Source organism: Lipotes vexillifer, unplaced genomic scaffold, assembly GCF_000442215.2.
Source record: "Lipotes vexillifer unplaced genomic scaffold, Lipotes_vexillifer_v1.1 scaffold896, whole genome shotgun sequence".
NCBI lineage: Eukaryota > Metazoa > Chordata > Mammalia > Artiodactyla > Lipotidae > Lipotes > Lipotes vexillifer.
The window spans coordinates 1533912-1552434 of NW_006778096.1; the positions used below are offsets into that span (position 1 = coordinate 1533912).

At 37.0% G+C, this 18523-nt stretch overlaps 1 protein-coding gene across 1 annotated transcript in view; it reads left to right on the plus strand.

Annotated features, from left to right (window-relative positions):
- CUNH5orf22 (chromosome unknown C5orf22 homolog) overlaps positions 1 to 16439 on the plus strand; it is a 16906-nt gene extending 467 nt beyond the window's left edge. The window contains exons 2-9 of the mRNA XM_007451413.1: positions 917 to 1062; positions 2373 to 2522; positions 4713 to 5142; positions 8246 to 8308; positions 8552 to 8673; positions 10677 to 10743; positions 13086 to 13225; positions 16307 to 16439. Coding sequence (XP_007451475.1) covers positions 917 to 1062; positions 2373 to 2522; positions 4713 to 5142; positions 8246 to 8308; positions 8552 to 8673; positions 10677 to 10743; positions 13086 to 13225; positions 16307 to 16439 — 1251 coding nt within the window. The remainder of the gene's footprint in view (positions 1 to 916; positions 1063 to 2372; positions 2523 to 4712; positions 5143 to 8245; positions 8309 to 8551; positions 8674 to 10676; positions 10744 to 13085; positions 13226 to 16306) is intronic.
- The last annotated feature ends 2084 nt before the right edge of the window (positions 16440 to 18523 follow it).

Sequence of the window (18523 nt, forward strand, 5' to 3'; positions counted from 1 at the left end):
ACACGTTCCTGCTGTGTAGCCGGGAGGCTTTTGTTAAGAATGTGGACTGTCACTTGTGAAATGGTGCAAAGTAGCACTCATAGGGCCGTTAGTATTATTGTGTGCGTAATGTGTGCATGAATCTTTTAACAGGGTGCCCCGAGTTTATAGACACTAAAGATGTGTTCAGTTTTTGAGGTTAGTGCTATTTTGGAATAGCTAAAATGGTGCCCTAATCTAGATTTCTGGAAGCCTACGAGACAGTCCCGTGGTCTAAGACTTTTTTTATTTTTTAATAGCATTCATATGCCTTGAGAATGCTCTGGCTATGAAAGAGGAAGAGGGTGATTCCAGATTTGTGGATGAATAAAGTAAAGAGAATAGGAAGGAAGTTGGGTCTCTCAGGACCTAGAGATGGTGTGTATGGGTCTGAGAGAGCAAGCATGGGTTAGGTGGTGCTTTCAAATTCAGTCTTAAACTTAGAACTCTAGAGACTGTAACAGGACAAAGAGCCTTACAGATGGCATAGCCCTGCACCACCATCCTAAAGGTGTGGAAAAGATCCAGAGACCCAGGTAGCTTGAACACATCCTTAATGCCAGAGAGGGTATTAACTAGCAGTTTTTTTCCTGAGTACCAGTCCTGTCTGTTTCCCCACATTATCTTTGTGTTTGAGGTGGAGGCAGCATGGTGGTGAGAGATGCCCATTAAAGCCTTTGGAGGTGTAACTTGGAAGTTCTGAGGAAAAAATAAAGCTTGAGATGATTGTCTAAACCATGTGCAATGAACAAATTTAATATTTCCCTACTTTTTAACAACTTGGTGTACTTCAAATTATGTGCAGTTATGTTTAGCATTATTTTTCAGTCTGCAGTTGAGTGTATGCTCATGAATTCAGTACCAATTCTGAATGTGTGCATATATGTGTCTTTTACAGGTTCTGCCCTTTATATACCGGGCCATTGGCTCAAAGCATCTTCCTACAAGTAATATAAGTTTTGTGCATTTTGATTCACATCCAGACCTCCTTATTCCTGTGAATATGCCAGCTGACACTGTATTTGATAAGGAAACACTTTTCGGGTAAAATGTGATTTTTGTGAATGATCTTTTATGCACCTGAAATACAATTTGCAGTAGATGATAAGCAATTAAGAGAAATAGTCTTTGCTAAGCTCATGAGTTTTGCTTTTGTTTGCCTTTTTTATTTTATTTAGAACAAGTATGGACAAACTTTTTCTTAACGAACCAGATAGTAAATATTTTAGGCTTGCTGGCCATATGGTCTCGGTTGCAACTACTTATTTTTGCCTTTGTGGTGTGAAAGCAGCTGTAAACACTACGTAAACAAGTGTCAGTGGCTGTGTTCCAATAAAACTTTATTTGCAAAAACAGGTAGCCCAGCCAATGCATACCAGCCTCTGCTTTAGAATTAGAATTTTAGAAGTCGGAGACTTTAGAAATTACCTAAGCCAGTTCACTCTTCTTTACCCCTTTAAAAGTCTGGTTACAGAGGCACAAGAAAATGTGTCTTGAACACATAGTTGAATAATTGTATAAGCAATGCATCTGTAATTTGTGTATCCTTTCTTCCAGTATTGAGTCCCTGCAACCTCCCAATTTGTTTCTTTTCAGGTCACAAATCCTATTGACTTTCAGTTATACAGAATCATAGAGGTGGACATGAAATTGGTAATTTGTAGTCCATTCTTCAGGAAAGACATACCTAGTGTATCTCCAAATAGTGACTTACTGACCTTTCTTCAGTGATATAGTTCCCTGAAATCGTGTCACTGTCTCTTATGTATTTGTTACAATGTAGCCTACTCGTATAAAATGAAAAGTTACATAGCAGTAATTTTCCTGTTATAATATAAAATTAAAATATAGATGCTTGTGTGAATTAATTTTAGCCTACTACATTTCTTTTAGTTGACTCTAAAACTAAAACTCTGAGCACTAATGTCTAAAGAAATGTGGTAGCTCTACGTGAGCTCTACCATTGTCCTTACTCTCTTTTATATTTAGAGATTTTATATTTTAGAAACTGGAAGACTTTCTCACGTGAAACCCTGGTGCTTGGTGGTAGTGATGAATACAGTTACTACTAGTAGAGTTTGGTGCCTTTGCCTTGATTAATCTTAGGATATCAGCCACCATTGCGTTGTACTGTCAGTGTAAATGTCAATACAGTGAAAAAGGGGAATAGTGCCTTGGTATTCTTAGAAAAATTGTTTCGAACTGGTTACACTGAAAAGGTCTCAGGAACCCCTGCAAGGGTCCTTGGACCCCACTTGGAGACCTACTGTCTTAAAGTATTGTTCTGAATGAAATTACATTTGGAAAAGCCTACTTACTAACAGTTTTCATGCTTCCTCTCTATTTCTTTCCAGAGAATTAAGTATTGAGAATTGGATTATACCTGCGGTTTATGCTGGCCATTTTTCCCATGTAATATGGCTTCATCCCACATGGGCTCAGCAAATCAGAGAGGGCAGACATCATTTTTTAGTCGGCAAAGACACTTCGACCACAACAATCAGGTAATTTCCTCGTATTTATGAGTATGAAAAGGATTGAATACTTCTTCTACCTGATTTTAGGTCCCTGTAATAACTTATAAGTATCTCTACACAAAAATGGGGTCAGATTAGCCCTCAACTCTTCCAAAAAGAGTTCTGGAAACACCAGGAACAAATTTGCAAGTCTCTTGATCTTTTTCACACATCATTTGTATTTTGTTGCTAGTCAAGTTGGTTTTTGAATAACATGATCTTCCTCCTCTGGAAACCTGGCTCCATTGATGACTAACTCCATTAAATCATTGAAGTACCTTATAGACTTAAGTATTTAATGAAAACATTTTATTATTTCCTTCCAATGTAACTTTTGTCTGCTGAATTTAACAATTTGCAATGAAAAAGCAAAATTATCTCACTTTGGTTTTTTTGTAAATTCAGTGGCTGAAAAGTAGATTTGGGGTTTTAATTTTATTAATATGGTGAGCTCTAGATAATTACCTAATCTAAATAGCAGCATTCTCTGATTTGAATTACATATGCAATTATTTTTGGTGTATAAGGTATTTAACCAATGTTTTATGTAGCTTATGATACTGTAATATCTTTAGAAGTATCAGAATGTTCTTGGCTTTCTAAATTCTCTTGTTATGGGATGAATGTTTTAAGCAGTGGAATCTTGACTTTCTAGAACCTGAAGGATAGTGGGGTGAAATGGTAATACATTGAAAATGAAATACAGTCTACCTCACTGAAAATGATACTTTTTATTTCTGATTTATCCTTAATGATACAATTAACTTTTCTTGAATGTTCTTATCAATTGGACAAGTAACTTTTCTGTGTATACATAAAAATTGTGTTTATTGAGGATATAATAACAAATAAATAGGGCTCCACATACAAATATTATACTTAATACTGGTTTATATGAAAGAGTGGTAGGGTTTTTATTAAGTACTTTGGTGAGTAGGCCTAATTTAACCTGTAACAGGTTTCTGCAAATCAAATTAATTTTGAGCAATCTGAAACAGACATTTGATACTCAATGTGTAGAGACAATATTAGGAAGATTTTTATTATCTCATGATTTTAGTTAATCCTGCAAGTAAAAATTTATGGGAAAGACACACATACAGGTATGCAGTCTGAGATGTATGTATGTGTTTGTACAGATGTGAACAAAGGAAAATGTTCCTTATTAAAGAAGAATACAGATTTAGATGGAAGGATACAGCCTTTGTCTTTCTTAGGATGGTACAGTTTTTAATAATCTTGGACATTAGTTTTATTGTCATTAATCTTCTCTTAGAAAATTGAATCTTTTTAAATTTAAGGCTGTATATGCTAGGGGAGGGTGGGTGGGAAATAAATGTTAACCATTATTTTAATTGGGTAGATCCTACCTCTGGAAGAAGCATTTGGTTTTGCTGTTCAAAGTACTTACCAAGGCATAGTATAGTTGAAAAGCTAAGAACATGCTGATATGTCTAAAATCAGAAATCTACAACTTGTGAAATGCATTCTGTACATGCACAAGATTTTTTTAAGTTAATTTTCATATTAAAATATTATAGTTATATAAAATTTAATGAAGCTTTGAAATATGTCAGAGGGAGCTTCTATTATTATTATTGTAAATTATTTCCAGATATAATTTTTCTCTTAAGTGATTTTTTTGGGTAAAGTTCCAGCTGGTATGAGAGAGATCCAAAGCACTGGCTAAACAGGACCATTTATTTCTTTCTCATGTTAGAGTTGATCACACACAGTCCAGGGCCAATGTGACAGCCCTACAGTTTGGAGAACGCCAGTGTCTTCTGTCTTGTTGCTCCCCCCGTCTCTAGAGTATCGCCTTTGTCCTCAGAGTCCAAGTGGGGCTTGCCACCACCTTGTTCACATGCCAGTCGATGGGGAGGGGAGGGCAAGGCTCTGTACGCTTCTCTTCCACTCAGGGCTTTTGACCAGAATGTGGTCAAATGGCCACACCTAGCTGCAAGATAGACTGTGAAATATGGTCTTTACTTTGGGCACTTGTGTGCCCAGCTAAAAATTTGGGGAACCCTATTTCCATAGAAGAACAGGAAGTACAAATATTAGAGACAGCTCTCCAGTTTTTGTCAAATATGTCCTTTCTTATATTTCTGAAATTCTATATGAAATGTCAGCTAATTTGTCCTTTTGTCTTTAAAATATTTTTTTCCTCTGATCCAGGGTTACAAGTACAGATCTTTACTTTCTAAGTGATGGTCTTTATGTAACTGAAGACCAGCTAGAGAACCAAAAACCTTTACAATTGGATGTAATTATGGTGAAGCCTTATAAACTCTGTAACAGTCAAGAAGAAAATGACACAGTGTCTTCTGCTAAGAAGCCAAAGCTAGCACTGGAGGACGCAGAGAACACTGCCTCTACTAATGGTGAATCTTGTTCAGAAGGACTGGAAGATGACTCAGTGACACAGACAAGAGACCAAACTTGTCTACAACCATCATGTTCATGTTCTTCTGAAAGCCAAGAATGCCACACTTCAGTCAGCACTGGAGAAATCCTGAAAATTTTGGAGAAAGGGGATGCATTTGTTTTAGATATTGACTTAGATTTTTTTTCAGTCAAGAATCCCTTCAAAGAAATGTTCACTCAGGTAAATGAGGTATTTTTTTTTTTGATGTAGACCATTTTTGAAGTCTTTATTGAATTTGTTACAGTATTGCTTCTATTTTATGTTTTGGTTTTTTGGCCACGAGGCATGCGGGATCTTAGCTCCCTTACCAGGGATTGAAACCCTCGCCCCCTGCATTGGAAGGCGAAGTCCCAACTACTGGACCATCAGGGAAGTCCCAAATGTGGTATTTTTAAAACGTGGCTCTGGAGAATTGTATGAAATTTCTGTAGATCAGGATCAGGAAACTTTCGGCAGACAGGCAGATAGTAATCACTTTGTGGGGGACCCCATGTGGTCTCTGTCACATATTCTTCTTTGTTGTTTTTATACCCTTTAAAATTGTCAATACTATTCAATTTTTGTATACCTACTGGAGGGATATACAAAAACAGATTGTAGGCCATAGGTTGCTAATCCCTGCTCTAGATAGTGTTATTTTGCATTTATTAATTGGGGTAGTGTGTACACAGGTGGTTGAAAAAAATAAAATCATATACAGTTGCCCCTTGAACAACATGGAGGTTGGGGCACCAGCCCTCCACACAGTCAAAAATTTGCTTGTAACTTTGTACTGGGCCCTTGGTATCCACAGTTCCACATCTGAAGATTGACCCAGCCGTGGATCATGTAGAACTGTAGTATATATTCACTGAAAAACGCCACATATGGAGCCATGCAGTTCAAACCCATGATGTTTAAGGGTCAGCTGTAGTACAGAAAGGTGTATACATTAAAAAGTGTATATGTCAAAAAAAAAAAAAAAGTGTATATGTCACTCTCTTACTCCTTCTCCATTCCCTCAGTTTCTTAGAAACAAATACCATGGCTAGTTTCTTGGTATATCTTTCCAGAGGTATTCTATGTATATACAATCCCATGGGACAGATTTTTCACTGAACATTGAGGTGCCTGATTACACATGTATGATTTGTAGCTAATGATTCAGTCCTGTGATCCTTCAGGTACCTCATCAGATCTTAAATGAAAATCACCAGACACTATTAGTATGCACAGATCTGAGGTAGAACTATGTGTGCCTTTAAGAAACTGGTAAATTCATGATCCAAGTGAGCATTCCCAGGTGCATTTTATGAGCACATATAACTGCTTACCTTGACATATGGGAGGTTGTTCTAGATTGGTTCTTTTGGGGATTCAAATTAACTGTCTTCTTTCTACCTAAGTTCAGTATTTGATTCATGACAATGATGTTGCACTTTACACTCCTTGTTCTGTGTGCGTATCGGAAGCCATTGTGATTTATCTAAATTATCAAAGATCTTTAATAGGTACTGATTAAAAATAGGTGAAATTGGAGAATGTACAGTTGACCCTGAACAACAGAGAGGTTAGGGGTGCCGATTCCCTGTGTAGTCAAAAATCCAGGTATAACTTTTGACTCCTCCAAAATTTACTAATAGCCTGCTGTTGACCGGAAGCCTTACTGATAATGTAAACAGTAAATTAACACATACTTGGTATGTTATATGTATTATATACTGTAGTATTATAATAAAGTAAGCTAGAGAAAAGAAAATGTTGAGGGCATCATAAGGAAAATACATTGACAGTACTGTACTGTATTTATCAGTACCGTAAGTTTATATCATGTTAATAAGATGAACCTACATCAGTATTGCCTCTTATGATACAAAACACTTATACGTATTACTAGCACTAGATATCAAAAATGAAAAGATAATGTGACAAAGTCATATTTATTTACAGGTATAATGATTCATGCATTGATAATGAGGAAGCAGCAATATGATTGCTTTACAGTAGCCTAGTGTAATTTGACATGATTGCTTCATGGTAGCCTAGCCTCTATGCTAATGAATGAATCGTTATAAAAATTTTATGACATACAGTATTACAGTCATATTCATGGTACAGTATTGGAAACATTGTTATATTTTTTTAAAAACCACTTATGTGATAAGATGATATGCAGTTTCTCCAATTAGGAGAGAGAGGGGCATACTGTACAGTAATGTAATTCTTTGAAAGCAAAGTTGTAAAACAGTAGGAAAACTAACCCATTACTAATTTTATAGTAATACCATTCATCTTGTGTCTATGTAAGGATAGGTTAATATCTATGTACATTTTATGCATTCATGACATACTTAACTTGTTCTTAATTTTTTCAATATTTCTAGGCTATACAGTTGGTCTGCAAATTTTTTCAAATTGTTGCAGATCTCCAAAAACATTTCCAATATACAGAAAAATATGCATGTATAAGTGGACTTGTGTAGTTCAAACCCATGTAGTATACCTTATAGTTTAATAGCTATTTTTTAAAAAAACATGTTCAGAAGTCAGAAAGAGTTAAGTTCTGTTTGTTACTTCTGCTTATTAGCTGAATGATCTTGGGAAAATTACTTAACCTTTCAGACCCACAGTTTCTTCAAGTATAAAGTCAAAATAATAATCATACCCAGCTCACAGGATTGTTATGATGAGGATAGTGCACAGCTTTGTGCTTAAGGAATTTTAGGTCTTGTGTGTAACCCCTTCCTGACAATGCTCCTAAATAGGATTATTGGGGCCAGATATACCTATCTATAGTGGGGCTGCCTGGCTTTGCTGAATAAGGGGAGACATTCTCCTGCAAAATCCTTCCATTGCATCTGCCTCCAGGATTGCCTTTGTACTCCAGAGCTCGCTTCTGTGGCTAGGGAAGGAGCTGCAAAGTGAATGTGGAGAGTTTTGTTATTGTTACTAAGATATGTATATTTCCCATAAATAGCGAAAATCTCTTCAGATCCTAGGATGTATCCATTTATAGAGTAGAATATTATTAGAAATATTTTCATCTCATTACCTGTTAGCCATTAAGTCTTCTTCCATAGCTAATTTTTACACATTCTTGTCATGCCCAGATGGATAGAGTTACCCTAAAGAAGTGGTAATATTTACAATGAAATATGAATTATACATATTCCCTGATTTTCCCTGACTAACCTTTAAATGATTATCTAAGATGTTCTTGTATCACAGCCATTTTTTATTTAAAGCATATCATTGAAAAATCAATCTTTTTTCTAGTATATGGATTTTTTGTTTTGTTTTCCAGGAGGAGTACAAAATCTTACAAGAGCTGTACCAATTTAAACAGCCTGGTGCCAACCTGACAGAGGTATCCTCCATTTGTCTCTTTTGTGTTTGTCTATTTATCACATATCTAATAATATCTTACATGGTGTTGGAGTACTCGCATACAACTGTCCAAAATCTTGGTGTGTGTTTCTTGGGGGAGCCCATGGTTAGTACTTGAAAAATTATGTTTTAACTAATTGAATCAAATTTTCATTGTAATGGGATTTCACTTGTCTTTTTGAAAGAGTAACTATATAATCTCGGCTTTTCAATGTGTCTAAAGGAAGATTTGGTAGATTGTGTTGATACTCGAATTCATCAATTAGAAGATTTAGAAGCTGCTTTTGCCGATTTGTGTGATGGTGATGATGAAGAAACTGTACAGAAATGGGCTTCAAATCCTAGGTAAGACCCTCAATTTTTTTTTTCTCCAACTCTACTGTATTTAATCCTAGATATATTGCTAAATTTGCTAGATAAATTGCTTTTGAAAAATTAGTATCTTCTTGGGACTTCCCTGGTGGCACAGTGGTTAAGACTCTGCGCTCCCAATGTAGGGAACCCGGGTTCAATCCCTGGTCAGGGAACTAGATCCGACATGCATGCCGCAACCAAGAGTTTGCATGCCACAACTAAGGAGTCGGCGAGCTGCAACTAAGGAGCCTGCCTGCCGCAACTAAGACCTGGTGCAACCAAATAAATAAATAATTTTTTTTTTTAATTAGTATCTTCTTTTGCTATGTGTATTACCTATTAAAATATTCAGTGCAATTTTCACTTAAAAATAAAATGTTCAGAAACATCCCTGAAATATAAGTATCGTAAAACTTTATTGTCACTAAGGAAAGCAGTGGTATGGAGGAATAAACCATAGTAGTATTAATCATATCAGTAAATACTGATCAGGCACTTTCTTCCTCTTCAGTATAGGGCACTAGATCTAAAAATGATTCCCTCCTTTTTGACATTATGATGGAAGATGGAGATATAGAAATAAGTCACAGGACATGATTCTTCCCAGGAATATTGAAGAGTACCTACTATCTTGTGATTTTGTGAAGTCTTAAGCCAAGTTTAAAATTAAATGAAACAAAACAAACAAAATAGCCTGACAGCTTTAGAATCCTGAATCTGGCCACCTTCCACTGAAACCCACCTGCCTACTGAGCACACTTAGCTCTTCACCACCTGCAGGCAGTTCTGTCACAGCCTTGAAGAAACAACAAGGCTACAACAGTGGTGAGTTTAAATTGTGACTGGAATTGGAGGAAAAAAAGAATAGCACCAAGGAAAAGTGAGTCAGACAGCAAGAAACGTCTCCCCAAACTTACCATGCCCCTAAAGGGTCAGACCCTCAGCATGAAGGAGTCTTCACTATTGCTAAGGAAATAGAAGAGGTGGATGATTAGGGTCCAGAAGCCCAGAAAGTGTCGTTAATAAAGAGGGAAAAGTAATAGGGTAAGTGGGTAGACAGGCCTCCATGCCTTCCTTTTGTCTTTATTTTTTTCCCTCCCAGCAGATAAGTGGGTATAGGTAGAGGTGGCATTAAAATACTAGAAACACTAATTAATCAGGGCTTCCAAAGAGTTCCATCTATATTAAATAACTTAAAAGCACCATTGTTATTATATCACAGTATAAAACTTTTCCAGTTATAATTGTATATGTCAATAAATATGTCCTTAATTTTTTTTTTTTAACTTTTGGGAAACTATCTTTTCTCATCACAGGGTGCTAAAGGCACTTAGTTTTCTTGCTGATCAAAATAATTTTTAAAGTCACAGTAGAACTTTCATTTTTAAAGAAGAGGAAAATGTCAGTTTCTTGAGTGCTAATTTTTAATCTTTAACACAATCTGTAATCTTTTAAGTAAGAAGACAGCAGGGAGGGGCTTCCCTGGTGGCACAGTGGTTAAGAATCCAGCTGCCAATGCAGGGGACGTGGGTTCGTTCCCTGGTATGGGAAATCCCTCATGCGGCAGAGCAACTAAGCCTGTGCACCACAACTGCTGACCCTGCGCTCCAGAGCCTGCGAGCCACAAGTACTGAGCCCGCATGCCACAACTACTGAAGCCCGCGCATCTAGAGCCCGTGCTCTGCAACAAGAGAAGCCACAGCAATGAGAAGCTCACGCACCGAAACAGAGTAGCCCCCACTCGCCGCAACTAGAGAGAGGCTGTGCACAGCAACAAAGACCCAATGCAGCCAAAAATAGATTAATTAAATAAATTTTAAAAAAAGAAAAGAAAACAGCAGGGAACCTTTGTTTCTTAATATTTTAAGATGATATTTGAACAATTTTAATTTCCCAAGAATCATATGAAACATATTGTTAATGGTAAATTTCATTTGCTACTATAATTTTAGTTGAGGTGATGTGATGTTTAACTGAGGGGTGCTTTTTTCCAGAATGGAATCACTAGTTCCACTGGTACAAAGTTTGAAGAAACGGATGGAAGCGCCGGACTATGAAATGGTAAATACTTACATTGAAGTATAAAATGACCCTTTAAGAAAAGCATTTTTCTGGCTAGAAAAATGTGCTCTTTGTTAAAGTGATTCACTTTTGTGTTCCTGGAAAGTGTGAGTGGATTTAAAAAAAAAAAAGAAGAAGAAGTGAAAGAAATACATACTTTTTAGAAGCCAGAACACTGGAAAAGTTTTCCAGGAAAAACATAGTTTTGCCAATTTTATGTATGAAGCAAAAGTACTGTGGATTTATTAACTTTGCCTATGGTCAGATCTGTCCTTGCCAGAGAAAAGATTTCTTTTAGAAAAGAAAATTTCTACATTTGCTCATTCTTTATTGGTTCATTTTTATACTCCCTTCCCCCTTCTTTCTTTCCTCTCTCTCTGAAAACTTTTGATTGTAAAAACCAAATAGAAGGACAATAGAAGCCATTGTGGCCAGCACATCTTAACTGTATTAGCTGTATAAGTTTGTTTGCCAACGGCAATCTGAATGCTGTGTCGAAAGAAGATGCCTTTAATGATAATTTCTTTTATTTTTATATCATTTTATAGTATTTAAGCATAAATTTTCCCATTTGAAGTTCAGGTACCTTTTCTCAAATTTTGTGCCAGAGCTGAGACCTCCAGGTCTTCTGCTTCTTTTACTTCTGGTGTTTATTTTACTTTAATAAATTGTGGTTTTGCTGTAGTGTTTTTTTGTGTAATATAATCAAACCACTTTATTTGAACTGAAGTTTATATATTTATTTAATGCTAACTTTGTGAGAATAAAAAATACCAGCAAAAGAATATTTTGGTTAAATCAGAGATAACTCAAGACTCACCCTTTTTTTTAATGGCAATTATTAAGAATGATAGTGAGAAGACATTTAGGGTTTAAAACTCCTTTGAGCTCACGTGATATTATTGAATGTGTCTTCATGCAGGTCTACTTTAGTCATCACATGGCATCTGAATTTTCTGGTGGTGGAGGGGGTGCGGTTTTGTACATCGTTTGTTGAGAAAAAGGATGGCATAGGCTTGGTAGCAGATTATGTAATCAAATGTAATGTGCCCATAGCTGCAGGGTTAGAACACTAGGTGTTTTGATCATTTTAGTAGGAAAGAACATGCAGAGTCTCTCTTTTTAGTGCATTGACTGATGATTGCCAGTTAAATCTTTGATGTGTATCCAGAGCCTCCAGTGATACAGTAGATTAGTGTTTGTTTCCATACTTTGCACTTACGTACTCTAGGCAAAACTACAATATATTTGAATTCCAGTTTTCAGAACTTTAAAGCAGAGGCTGCAAAATGTCAGCCTGTGGCCCATTTCTGGCTCTTAGGCACATTTAGTTTAGTGCTAAGACTGGAACACCAGTCATTTATATTTACAACACATGTATAAGATATCAGTATATATGGTTATACATGACACGTACACAAGAAACTCAAAACAGTAGGTTCAGTAAGGTAGGAGGAAGTCTTCCCCTTGTATCGTCTTGAAGCTTTAAATGTAGTACTCATTACATGTATTTAAAAAGTAAATAGGGGGCTTCCCTGGTGGCGCAGTGGTTGAGAGTCCACCTGCCGATGCAGGGGACACGGGTTCGTGCCCCGGTCCGGGAAGATCCCACATGCCGCGGAGCGGCTGGGCCCGTGAGCCATGGCCGCTGAGCCTGCGCGTCCGGAGCCTGTGCTCCGCAACAGGAGAGGCCCACATACCGCAAAAAAAAGAAAAAAAAAGTAAATAGGGACTTACCTGGTGCCACAGTGGTTGGGAGCCCACCTGCCAATGCAGGGGACATGGGTTCGAGCCCTGGTCCGGGAGGATTGCACATGTCGCGGAGCAACTAGGCCTGTGCGCCACAACTGCTGAGCCTGCACTCTAGAGCCCGCAAGCCACACCGAAGACTCAATGCAGCCAAAAATAAAGTAATTAATTTTTTAAAAATCTGTTAAAAATAAATAAGTAAATAAAAAGTAAATAAAATAATTTGTTGAAAGAAAAGTAAGGTGAGAATACTATGTACCAATTTATATTAGCTTTTAGAGTCAAGGTGAAATGGACAATTTGCTAGAAAATGTAAATTATCAAAATAGACTGAAGTAAAGACAAACTGAATGAATCCACAATCATAAAATAAAGAATTATTCCTAGAAAAGGCATCAGGCCCAAACTGTTGTACAGGCCAGTTCTTCCAAAACTTCGAAGTATAAATAACTGCTATGGCATGGAAACTATTAAGGAAGAAACAATCCTAATCCACAAAAATATTAAAAATTCGTCAGCAAGGCCATAAATGGTTAAAGAATCTTCTGAAAACAACAACATTACCTTGTCATTTTTAATTGTCTTATTTTCAGGTTCACCAGGCTGGTCTAACCTGTGATTATTCAGAACTTCCTCACCATATCAGCACAGAACAAGAAATTGAATATCTTATTCAATCTGTGTATTATGTTCTAAAAAATTTGCCAAAACCTACTGTAGTGACAATTGCAAGGTAAGTGTGGTAGCTTGAATAATGGCTCACCAAATATGTCCACATCCTTATCTCCAGAGCCTGAGAATATGTTGCCTTATATGCCAGAAGGGATTTTGCATATCTGGTTCACTCAAGGAGCTTGAAATTGAGGAGATTATCCTGGATTATCCAGGTGAGCCCAGTGTAATCACAGGGGTTATTATAAGAGAAAGGCAAGGAAGGTCAGAATCACAGAGATTGGAAGATGCTAGACTGCTGGCTTTGAAGATGGAGGATGGGGCTTTGAGCTAAGGAATTCATGCAGCCTCTAGAAGCCAGAAAGACAAGGAAACAGATTCTTCCCTAGAGCCTAGAGAAGAAATACAGCCCTGACAGCACCTTTATTTTAGGACTTCTGATCTCCAGCACAACTGTAAGGTAATAAATTTGTTTTGCTTTAAGTCACTAAGTTTGTAGTAATTAGTTACAACGGCAGTGGGAAATTAATTGATCTCCGTAGATGAGTCTAATGATTACTAATGCAGTAGTCCTTACCTACTAATTTTTTTACCTACTCAGCTCGAAATTCAGGTGTTATATTTCCTCTTTCCTATTAGTGATGGTTGGCAAACAACATACAACTCCTGTTAATCTTGTCTTTGAGGTTGGTGATGTTATTCAGTTGAACATAAGAATTCCCATTTCTGTGTCCTACAGGTGAATATTTAGCTGCTACCACGTTTTAAATTTGAATGTACTAATGTGCTGAATAGTTACAACAATTTAATAAAAATTTCTTTTCTATGTTAATCTTTGGACTCATTTTGTATGTAACTGTGAGTTTCTAAAATAAGTACTTTAAATGCTCAGGCAAATAATATTATGTATTTTATGAGAAATATTTATGAGAATTCTTTTACCATCCTGAATGAAATTCATAGATAATCTAATCTATATACACATAATTTAAATATATTTAGATAGCATTTATAATATATAGATGATATCATCTGTCTTAATCCATTCAGGCTGCAATAACAAAAATATCTTAGACTGGGTGGCTTATAAACAGCGGGAATTTATTTCTCAAAGACCTATAGGCTGGAAAGTCCAAGATGAAGGCACCAGCAGATTCAGTGTCTGGTGAGGACCTGCTTCCTGGTTCATAGACAGCCATCTTCTCCCTGTAACCTCACATAAAATGAAGGGGTGAAGATGCTCTCTAGGGCCTCTTTAATAAAGGCATTAATCTCATTCATGAGGACTCCATCCTCATGACCTAATCACCTTCCGAAGACCTCCACCTCCAGATATAATCACATTGGGGATTAGGTTTCAACATAGTGATTTTGGGGGCGCACAAACATTTAGTTTATAGCAGTAACCTACCTATACACATAATTTAAATATATATTCATATATCCACACACCAAAAAAATCATAACATAAAGGAGAAATGAAAGTAATTGATAATAGAGTAATATATATTAAGATGCCACACCAAACTGGCATCTTTACAAAGAGTCACTGAATGCAGTTGTTAAAAATGCCAACAGATCCAGTGTGTCATATTGTCCAAATACCATGAACAGCACTGCCATGGCAACATGGTTGGTCTAGTCACAGGAACCTCTTGGTAAAGTTCTGAACTTAAAGTCCAATCTTCCCTCAATTCACAGAGTATTTGCATTCCTGGAAAATTTAGTTTAATCCATTTTCAAAAATACTTTGTTCATATGTAGAAGAGTATTAAATTCTAGGCTGAAAAAATTAAAAACAGGTTTTTCTCTTATATAAGTGCTCCGTGGACCTTGGAGACTGTACAGGACACAGGACAATTCATATTCACATTGCAGGACTATCCTGCATATTGCAAGCACTCAAGCAGCCCTGCCCTCTTCCCTGGTCCCCTAGTTGTCATTGTGACAATCAAAACGGTACCTGCAGATTTCCAAAACTCCTTCTTGTGGGTAGCTCCCATCAAGAGCTACTCTAATACTGTTTTAAAGAAGCCAGAAATCTTTGTGAAAGCATTGAAATGCCCCTTATTTTTTAAGGCTAATAAATTAAACTTTTGCATATCCTGCTTTCTTAAAGTAGGCCTTTATCCATATGTGTATGTTAGACAGTATTTAATAATTTAAAATTGTTTACATCAAGCCTCAAAAATAACCTGATCACCATAGAATGAAATGAGCTCATCTGAAGTCTTACAGATTGTTTCTTTGGGTCTAAAATACTTGTGATAAGGAGTAGGCTAGATAACTAATTCCATTTCCTCCTATAAAGATTTCTATGCCATTTTCCAATCCAGTGGGATTTCCAGTGGATTTCCTCACCCCAGGTCAGAACCAGGAGACACTGATAAAATCATTTTAGATACTAATCCTGCTAAAATTATCAGTGACATTGTTACTGGCTGGTGCCACTCAAATTGCAGTTGGTGATTCTAGAAAGACCCAAAATGCAGATTCCTGCCCCATTGCACTTTGCTCTCTTCTCTTTATACTACCTAGGAGACTAATCCCAGCACCAGCACATCCGCACGTTTCATTTTGGATGATCTTGTACGCTTGTGTGGTTAGCAGATTGTTTATAGAAGCAGAACCCTGTTATCGGTTGGAATGCCTCTACCGTCATAATTTCTAGCCTGAGTGTACACATAATAAAAGAATGTGAAACATGATGCCCAGTCACTAATATAATTAGCCCCAGTGTTCCCAAGCAACATCTCCCTTTCAGGGAAACAACAGTCTAGTATTAAGCACTGAGGCTTTGAAGACATGCTGTATGGTTCTGAATCCCATCACCAACACTTAACTAGTATGTGGCCTGTGCAGGCTAATCTTTCTCTGTTTCAGACTCCTTTAAAGGGATGGTAAATATACCTATTTCATAGAGTGGCTGAGAAGATTAAAGAACATAATTCATGTAATGCGCCTGACATAGAGTAAACGTTTAGTAGCTTTCAACCGTTATTATACCAAAATTCAACACAGCTTCTTTGTTTCTAATTTACATTGAAGTCAACATATGCAGGCTTTTCCTCACTTCACAGTATGATCTCATCCTATTTATGTGTATTTTTCTTTTCCTTTCTCTTTCTCTGCTTGGTTCCAGGTCAAGTCTGGATGATTACTGTCCTTCTGAGCAAGTTGACACCATTCAAGAAAAAGTCATCAGTGTGCTACGCTCCCTCTATGGGACTCTAGACGTTCACCTGGTGTATTCAGCAGAGTCCACTTCATCTTGAAACATCACAATGCTAGGCTCCTATTAACATCTTGATGTAGTAACAGGGTTTTCATTAACTGGTTTTGAATCTTTCAGAGAACACTTTGTTTTAATATTAACTTTCATTTAAAATCTTTCAGGTACTTTGAATCTCCAAACAGGTATCACCAGTTGTTGAACGATGGCAGGTTTTTTTTGGCATCAAGTCTACCCCCAGTTGATGGAACTGATGCTCATCTTTCTTCCTGTCCATCACTGTCGTCTTCACTTTTGTGAGGGTTTTTTTCCTCTTTTCCCCTCTTCCCCTTAGGTTGGTTGGACTGTATGAGATTTATCCATTTATTCATTCACTCACCCAACTGACATTTTTTGAGTACGTTCATGTGCCAGACATAATTAAGTGCTGGTTATATGGTAACAAACAGAATAGACAAGGCCCCTGCCCTCTTGGTGGACAGCTGAGAAACAAATTATGGATTGTGAGACATGTTATGAAGGAAAGGAAAACCACAGACATGTCTTAGGCATGCTCTTAGTACTCAGGGCACCCTGGCCTTACAGGAAGGTAACATTCTCAGAAGCTACTACCAAAGTAATGATAATAATAATAATAAAAAAACTTGCCAGTCCATGAAAATGTTCTAGGAAGTCTGTCTTTCCAAGACTTAGGATTGTGGCCCAACTCTTATGAAATGCTCTCAGCATTGTTGGTATGAGGGGGTCTATTTGAGTAAATTCAACCAAACAAAAAGTAACTTTTCTTTGCTAATCAGAAAAAATCTCCAGGGTTTTTTGTTCCTCCAGATGGTCAGTATGGGTGTCAATTATCATTATATCAGTAGTTCCTAAGTGCTACTTTATTGGCAGTCTGGGTTGATAATTTTTTCAAATAAACCAGCTTTTTATGTAAATAGTAGGGGAAAGAAGTTAAGTCCTTAATTCTGATCTACCATAAATACCCAAGGACATAACTGCTTTCCACCAGTCTCCATGAGTAAGAGACCCTACCTAAGTCACTCTTGATCATGGAACTTTTCGTTTACTTAATTTGCTAAAGTCTTCCTCTCTTCAGTATTCCTCGTGTTCAGTAATCATTTTTAGTCACCTCCTTGGTTTCCTTTCCTTTAAAAGGTCGGGTGGCATGTAAAGAAAAAAAAAAAATCCATCAATCCTCATTCCTAATACAGCAGTAGTTTTCATTTTTGCATGTAGCTTTTAAGCCTTGACCACAGGGGTACAGTTGCATGTAGCTAAAATTATAGTGTGTTACCTAACTTGATGGTTAATACCCAAGGTCACATTGCCATTGTCACTCTGTAGGTGGCACCAGATCCTATTTTCCCAATGATTCTATTTTCCAACAAACTTTTCTTGTCATTAAGTTGATCTCCCAATGCTAATAAGTGTAAGTGCTTATTTCTGTTGTGAAAAGCAAAGCAAACTGATTCAGCTTTCCATTTTTGATAGAATATTATGTGCCAAAAAGCTTTATTTCCCTGTAAAATCAGAATGCAAAATAGTGCTATTGTTTATTTTTAAATTTTGAAAAAAAATTATTAGAGTTCTGTAAATGATGTTACTTTTATAAGTAAGTTATTTTATCAGCTAAAGTAAATAAAAAGGTGTGTTTTGAGGTTTTAAAGATTTAAAACCAAACTGTTGCACTAATTAATTGTATATAATCTTGGTGTGTTCATAGCCTTGGTAAGTCTGGTTTATTAGTCATTTATTATGATTCCCATGAACTCTGATGAGATTCATCATTGTTTTAACTCAGGTAGAATAAAAGGGCATCAATTTCCTTTTTAGGAGCATTCAGATCGTTTGGTTTTCATGCTCTGTAATTCTCATTGAAGAATAAAATTCAGGGCTTCCCTGGTGGCGCAGTGGTTGGGAGTCTGCCTGCCGATGCAGAGGACGCGGTTTCGTGCCCCGGTCCGGGAGGATCCCACGTGCCGCAGAGCGGCTGGGCCCGTGCTGAGCCTGTGCTGCGTCCGGAGCCTGTGCTCCGCAGCGGGAGAGACCACGACAGTGAGAGGCCTGTGTACCACAAAAAAAAAAAAAAAAAAAAAAAAAAAAAAAATAAACCCCCACTTTTTGACC